General features: G+C 34.3%; 1 protein-coding gene across 1 annotated transcript; it reads left to right on the plus strand.

The window, feature by feature from the left end:
* Positions 1–4,439: 4,439 nt before the first annotated feature.
* LOC139889307 (uncharacterized) lies at positions 4,440–6,168 on the plus strand. The gene is made up of 5 exons (XM_071872266.1): positions 4,440–4,562; positions 4,847–4,985; positions 5,078–5,436; positions 5,503–5,754; positions 5,884–6,168. The coding sequence occupies exons 1-5, from the start codon at positions 4,440–4,442 to the stop codon at positions 6,166–6,168; spliced, it is 1,158 nt and encodes a 385-aa protein (XP_071728367.1).
* The last annotated feature ends 1,652 nt before the right edge of the window (positions 6,169–7,820 follow it).

Genomic DNA, 7,820 nt, shown 5'->3' on the forward strand with positions numbered 1-7,820 from the left:
AATAGAGGACAATAAAAAGGAAAATAAAAGCCAAGTGTGGGAAAAATTACCAAGTTATCTTAAACATATGTCACATATTTCTGTAACAAATAACTGAAAATACTTTTGCTTTGGACTAAACTAAACTGTTTTACCCGATGAAAGAAAAGAAGAGATGGATCTACACGATGAATCAATTCCATCATTAAAAGGAAGTAAAGTCTTCCGAAAAAGAAACGCGCTTCTTGATTTAGGTCAGGAAGTTGTCGTCCAGCCCAGCTGTAGGTTGACGAAAAACCTAGAAAAGTCATTACTAAAATCAGCAGGAAATCCACGGACCTCAGCATTAAACAGGGTCGCCAAGTGGTCAGATTTATCCTAACCATGAGAAGAATTTATCTCGTACAATGGGGGGCACCGTGCAAATTAGCTGGATAAGACTAATGAATCAGATCCCCAGAAAGGATAATCTCCTTAAAGATTAAAAATCAGCTTTTAAGCCTGATATTACTCAATCCTAGAGATTGACCTTAAAGATTGAGAATTCAAACTCATGGAATTCAATGATATCTAAACTCGAGCCTGAACGAGAAAATATTTTGATCAAAATTACAAACCGATTTGTTTTCTGATAACCCATTTTCAATGCGTTCATTACCATTGAACGTAAAATCCTATGAATTCATCTGGAATTCATTAGGTCATCTGAACCAAATCGGATGTCAACCGTAAGAACGGTGATTGCATAGCATGGTCAAAGACAGGACCTTGTGCCAGACCGACAAATTAAAACGGTGAGCTTTACTATTGCTCCTACAAAGGATAGTAATTGCGTCCGACACGTTTATAGACCATAATCAAAAGCATGTCAGGGGACATTGCCTTAACAGTTGCTTGTTCAACGCTTTCCTTTACAACCGGACGGTAGTTTACCGAAAGGTAATATACGGGACAAGTAAACTGGACGTGTTGCTTTCCTAATACAAGGTTAGCAAGTGGGTGACACAAAACCGCAAGTTTTGAGCTAAAATTTTCAAATCTGAAACCCACCAAACCCACAAAAATAATTTGCAAACAACGGTGAAGGGTTATTCCGAAAAACTTATCTAGGGTAAAAACTAGATTTAATTTTCAAAAGATCAAATGTTTTCATAAAGATCCAATTTCCTTAATGGATCTAAATTTTTATAGTCATGTGGGACTGTAAACCATATCGTTACTACCATTGTTTATACCGCCGTATAGAAATCACTGATGTACAAAGTGTGAAGAATAAAGAAGTGATTCTAGTATTTCAAGACGATATTGCTTGAGGACAAGCAACGTTCAAGTGTGGGAATATTTGATAATGCTAAAAACGAACATATATTTCATAGCATAATTCCTCAAGAAAGACAAGCTTTTAGTTGCAATAGTTCTATTTAAAAGTGATATTCGTTTAAATAATAAAAGGTGAAGACAAAAGACAGATTCGACGAATTGAAGACGCAAACGACCAAAAAGCTCAAAAGTACAAAATACAATCAAAGAGGTTCCAATTATTGATAAGAAACGTCTCGAAATTACAAGAGTACAAGATTCAAAACGCAAAGTACAAGATATTAAATTGTACGCAAGGACGTTCAAAAATCCGAAACCGGGACCAGAGTCAACTCTCAACGCTCGACGCAACGGACTAAAAATTACAAGTTAACTATGTATATAAATATAATATAATATATAATTAATTATATAAATTATATATATATTATATTTATATAATAAACCGTCGGTAAACAAAGAGCCAAAATGGAGTGAGCTGTAATTACAAACTCCGCGACTCGCGGAGTTTGAAGAGCAAAAAGGCCGCGAGTCGCGGAGCCCCAAATATTGAAACTGCCTATAAAGCTCGCGCATTCTGATCGTAAAAAATCAACATATATATCCATCCATCTATCTAAACGTAATATTTATATTTATAATTTATATTTTAATTTTAATCCTAATAATAAGGGTATGTTAGCGAATGTTGTAAGGGTGTAATTCGAAATTCTGTCCGTGTAACGCTACGCTATTTTTAATCATTGTAAGTTATGTTCAACCTTTTTAATTTAATGTCTCGTAGCTAAGTTATTATTATGCTTATTTAATCCGAAGTAATCATGATGTTGGGCTAATTACTAAAATTGGGTAATTGGGTTTTGTACCATAATTGGGGTTTGGACAAAAGAACGACACTTGTGGAAATTAGACTATGGGCTATTAATGGGTTTTATATTAACTAAACAATACCTTGTTAATTTAATATACAAACTTATAATTCGACGTATTTATATATAACCACATACGCTTGACTGGGTACGGTAGGTGGGATATCTATAAATACCAATAATTATTCATTTTACCGGACACGAAACTGGATTAATAGTTAATAGACTTGTTGAAACAGGGGTGAATTACATTCAAGGGTAATTGGTGTAATTGTTAACAAAGTAGTAAAACCTTGGTTTACACGCAGTCGATAACCTGGTGTATTTATTAAACAAAGTATTAAAACCTTGTTACAATTCGAATCCCCAATTAGTTGGAATATTTGACTTCGGGAATAAGAATAATTTGACGAAGGCTTTCGCTCTTTATATTTATGACTGATGGACTATTATGGACAAATCCGTATGGACATATTAAATAATCCAGGACAAAGGACAATTAACCCATGGGCATAAAACTAAAATCAACACGTCAAACATCATGATTACGAAAGTTTAAATAAGCATAATTATTTTATTTCATATTTTATTTCCTTTATTTTATATTTAATTGCACTTCTAATTATCGCATTTTATTTATTGTTATTGTATTTAATTGCACTTTAATTTTCGTACTTTTTAATTATCGCAAGTTTATTTTATCGCAATTTCATTATCGTTATTTACTTTACGCTTTAATTTAAGTCTTGTATTTATTTTTAATATTTTACATTTGGTTTTAACTGCGACTAAAGTTTTAAAATCGACAAACCGGTCATTAAATGGTAAAAACCCCCCTTTATAATAATAATATTACTTATATATATATTTGTATTTTTATAAAAGTAAACTAATATAGCGTTAAGCTTTGTTTAAAGATTTTCCCTGTGGAACGAACCGGACTTACTAAAAACTACACTACTGTACGATTAGGTACACTGCCTATAAGTGTTGTAGCAAGGTTTAAGTATATCCATTCAATAAATAAATAAATATCTTGTGTAAAATTGTATTGTATTTAATAGTATTTTCTTGTAAAATTTAATAATATTTTATACCCCTTAGCTTTAATCATCATCCCGCTCGAAACTCGTTTTGAAAATAACACGCTCAAGACCTCGTCGTAGTATTTTATGTATAATACTAATTAATATTAATAATACTAATAATAATAATAATAATAATAATAATAATAATAATAATAATAATAATAACATCAATAATAATGTTACAGAGTATATATTGAGATAGATGATATGTGCGTGTTTATCTTTCTCGCTGAATGAAACTGAATCATATATATATATATATATATATATATATATATATATATATATATATATATATATATATATATATATAGAATAATAATAATTTAAATAATATAATTAATATACTTAATATAATATAATAATATTAATAATAATTTAATAATAATGTGATAGAAAACGTGGGAGCACTTAGCCGCCCCATTTGTCTTTTGTTTTTTTTTTTTTTACTCCGTGTTTTCAAGTGAAAGTAACAAAAAGAAAAAAAAATCCGTGATGTTTTAATTATATATATTTAAAAAGTCGTATTTTTTAATTACTTCAGGGGTATGTTATGTAACTTATAATTAATAATTTCTATCATGTCGTTTTCATGTGAATAGTAAATGAATTAATTTAAATTCAACTATTTAAGCTACACGTTGTACGTTGTGCTTTATAAATTGTACATTTTTAATTTAACTTCATTTCTAAAAAAAATACAAAAATTATATCATAAAAATAAAACGACTTAATACGTAAAAATTTTAATTTGAAATAGCATCGTTTAATAGTAAATTTTTAATCATTTCGTATATAAATATTATTCGCATGATTCCGTATATATCGAAAACTCTTATATTTATTAAAATATGTATATAATACATGTTATGACGTTCGTGAATCGTTGGACAAATAGGGTGGTCAATCGTTATTAAAAACTCATTTTTAAAAGTTTTAAAACTTGTCAAAATTCATTGCTTATCATGTCGAAAATATTAAATCATATAGAGAATTGGTTTAAATAAGTCGAAATTTTCCGGGTCATCACAGTAAGCCTGTAAAGACGGACAAATCTCGATACACGGCTAATTGTGTGTTGCCAAACTGTGAATGGAAAATTAGTGCTTACAAAATACGGAACACTGAAAACTTTATGGTAAAAAAATTGCATGACGTACACACATGCTCACGCACAATAATTATGGAAAACAATAAACCTGCTACCAAAAAGGTGTTGGGTAGTATGCTTGTGGATTCTTTCAAGTCTGCAAACCGAGAATACAAAGCAAATGATATACGTGCGGATATAGGACACCAGTTCGGTGTCAGCATATCTTACAATCAAGCATGGAGGGCCAAATGTCATACATTACAGATGCTTCGTGGCAGTGCTGAAGACTCGTTCCGAATGCTTCCCCTTTACCTATATAACATTAGGATCCACAACCCGGGAAGCGTAAGTAATTTGGTCACCGACAAAGAAGATAGATTTTTAATGTGTTACTATTCCCTTGGCGTAGTTGTAAGTATCGATAATCTCTCTCAATTTTTAACTTATAATTGACCTTATTATAATTGAACACTTTTGACCTGCTAAAATCTATGTAGGTTCGATCATTTGTTCAACATTGTCGCCCGGTAATCATCGTCGATGGTGCGCATTTGAAGGCAGGGTACTCGGGGACAAATTTAGTTGCCGTTGCGATGGATGGCAATAATGGAAATCTGCCATTGGCCTATGGAATTGGTGGCCGCGAGACAAACGAGGTTTGGTCATGGTTCTTAGGCAACCTAAGAGATTATTTAATGAGTTGTGGTATGAGTGATCATATTTTTTAGAGCTTACTTTTATTTCTGATCGTGCTGCTTCAATAGCACATGGTGTTTCAACTGTGTTTCCTGAAGCCTTTCACTGTTTTTGCGCACGTCATTTGTTTGGAAGCATCAAGACTAAATCTAACAAATTCAAATATTTTGAATGGCATTATTGGAAAATGGTGAAAGCTTACCGTGGGTCGGATTATGAGGATCATCTTAGTGTATTTCGAAGAAGATTGAGAGCGTCTTACAATTATTTAGAACAAGTTGGTTTCCACAAATGGTCCAGAAGTAGAGCTGAACATGTTAGGTATTCATACCTTACTAGCAACAGTGTAGAGTCTGTTAACGCACTATCCAAACATGCTCAAAAACTACCTGTTTGCATGTTGTTTGAGTTTTTTCGCACTTCAGTACAAGATTGGTATTTCAAACATCGCAACCAGTCGGTTAGTCTTACTTCAACAGTTACCCCATATGCTGAACGTAAACTAGGCAAGAGGACGAGAAAATCTAGAAGATGGCAAGCAATTCCATCGACAAACAATCTAATAGAAGTGCGAGATGGCAGAAAAAATGAAATGGTTAATCTCGACGATAAAGTATGTTCATGTGGGCAGTGGCAGTTATCGGGGATACCTTGCGGTCATGTTATTGCAGCAGCACGACTTTTTGGAGTGGAGGATGTTACTCAATTTGTATCACACTGGTTCACAACTCAAACTTATATAAATACGTATTTGGAACACGTACTTCCTTTGCCCCATCGGTCAGAATGGTCGTATCCGTCGCCCGGCGTTTTACAAATTGTAAACCCTCCCATTAAGGAGAAAAGAGCCCCTGGACGCCCTAAAAGTACAAAACATATTCCGTCGAAGGGTGAAGATACTGAAAAAACCGTAAGAACTTGCACTCGTTGCAAAGAACCAGGTCATGGTTGGGATACGTGCACAGCTTCTTATGACCGAACATGTGAATCAACTTCTAAAAGGGTAGTAAAAACATCGGCCTCAAAATTGAAGAAGGGTAAGGAGAAGGCCACAGATGCTGAAGCTTTTAAGGCATATCAGTCTCAGTTTTATGCAACGTGCAATTTAGGGAGCGATAATTAGTAACACTATCGCAAGTGTATGTCAATTTTATTTTTTATGTATTGTTGGATTTCGTTTGTTGTAATGTATTGTTGTATTCTAGGTACCTACTGTGTTATTTTATGTAATTTTTTTAAACTACACGCAAGGACGCAAATCATTTTTTGCGTACGCAAAGCTTTGCTTGCGTACGCAAGGCTTTGCTTGCGTACGAAAGACTTTTTTTCGTAAGCAAGATAAACAAAAGTATACACACGCAAGGACGCAATATTTTGCTTGCGTACAAAAGACGTCCAAAAATATACACACGCAAGGACGCAAAGCTATGCTTGCGTACGCAAGCATGACCTTGCGTCCTTGCGTGTAGTGTTAAATAAAACTGTTGCAAAAGTATATCCCTATTTACACCATATTTACATACAAGACCAGCAACCTATTAGCAACAATGTATCAATCAACCTGAATCTCTGATGGTGGAGTTGCTGGCAGCGGTTCTTGTGTATCAAAACGTGTACAGAAGAACGTCCTTGGCATTCTGATTCTATACTGCTCTGCAGCCTTTTCAGCATCTCCAAGGTTGTCCACCTCCTCCTTTCCATAAATAATCCTCTCCATGTGTTTGCACACCCAAACCCCACAATCACCCTGACCACCACTCTGCATTGGCACAACGGGACCAGGTTCAATCATCAACTCCACACTCTCTTTATTTTCATAGTATCCGACAATTTGGGAGTCTTGCGTCTTGTTAAAATAGTCAATCGCCTTCAAGTACACTGGCAAGTTGTCACCCAAAATCTTGAAAACTGCGTCAAGTTTTTGTGAACTGACACATCCGGATAAACTGTCGTACACAAAAACCTTCATTTCTTCTAACTTCAACTGAAGCAGCAGGAAATGTTCTTCGTCATAAAAATGTACTGGGATCAAGACCTGTAACAGTCAGATAGAAAGGATAAAACAAAATAACAGAAGCAAGGACGCAAGATAAACCTTGCGAACACCCAAAACATACGCAAGGTCGCAAGGTTAACCTTGCGTATAGGAGATGCAAGGACGCAAGGGGGAGTTTGCGTCCGGTAACCAAGACGCAAGGTCGCAAAATTGTCCTTGCGTCTACTCCAGAATGACAAATGTTGTACAAAATACTTGTGTTTACCTGATCACAGTCAGCCCAAGATGGATATAGGTCAACACTGCCGTCTCTAAGTCCAATTAAGTACATGTAATCTGGAGGATTATGGCCAATAATTCCCTCTCCATCTGTTGTAGATTCCTCCTGTGTGCCTACGTCCTTCTGAGTATTGTCAAAATAAGTGTTGAACCTCTCAAACATGTTCAGGAATCCCAGTGGCATAATAGTCCATCGAGAACTAGCTTTAAGCACCTCAGCTGGAAACTCAGGAGTGGCATAAACTTGACTGGCTCGGGGGAGAAATCTCTGACGATATCTCAAAAGAAATGTAGCCCAGCCGTTAATGTGCTATAAATATAACAAACAAGTTAATATACAGTGTAACCTTAGTATAAAATAAATTGTATAAAATTATATAAAATTAACAAAAAGAATAACAAACTTACAAACTTACCAAGTTATCCAAATAACCAGAATGCCCTAATCCCAGTAATCGAAGCCAAAAGTCTTGATTTATAAAAATGAATTGGTCATTTTG

The sequence above is a fragment of the Rutidosis leptorrhynchoides genome, chromosome 2, assembly GCF_046630445.1.
Source record: "Rutidosis leptorrhynchoides isolate AG116_Rl617_1_P2 chromosome 2, CSIRO_AGI_Rlap_v1, whole genome shotgun sequence".
Lineage (NCBI taxonomy): Eukaryota > Viridiplantae > Streptophyta > Magnoliopsida > Asterales > Asteraceae > Rutidosis > Rutidosis leptorrhynchoides.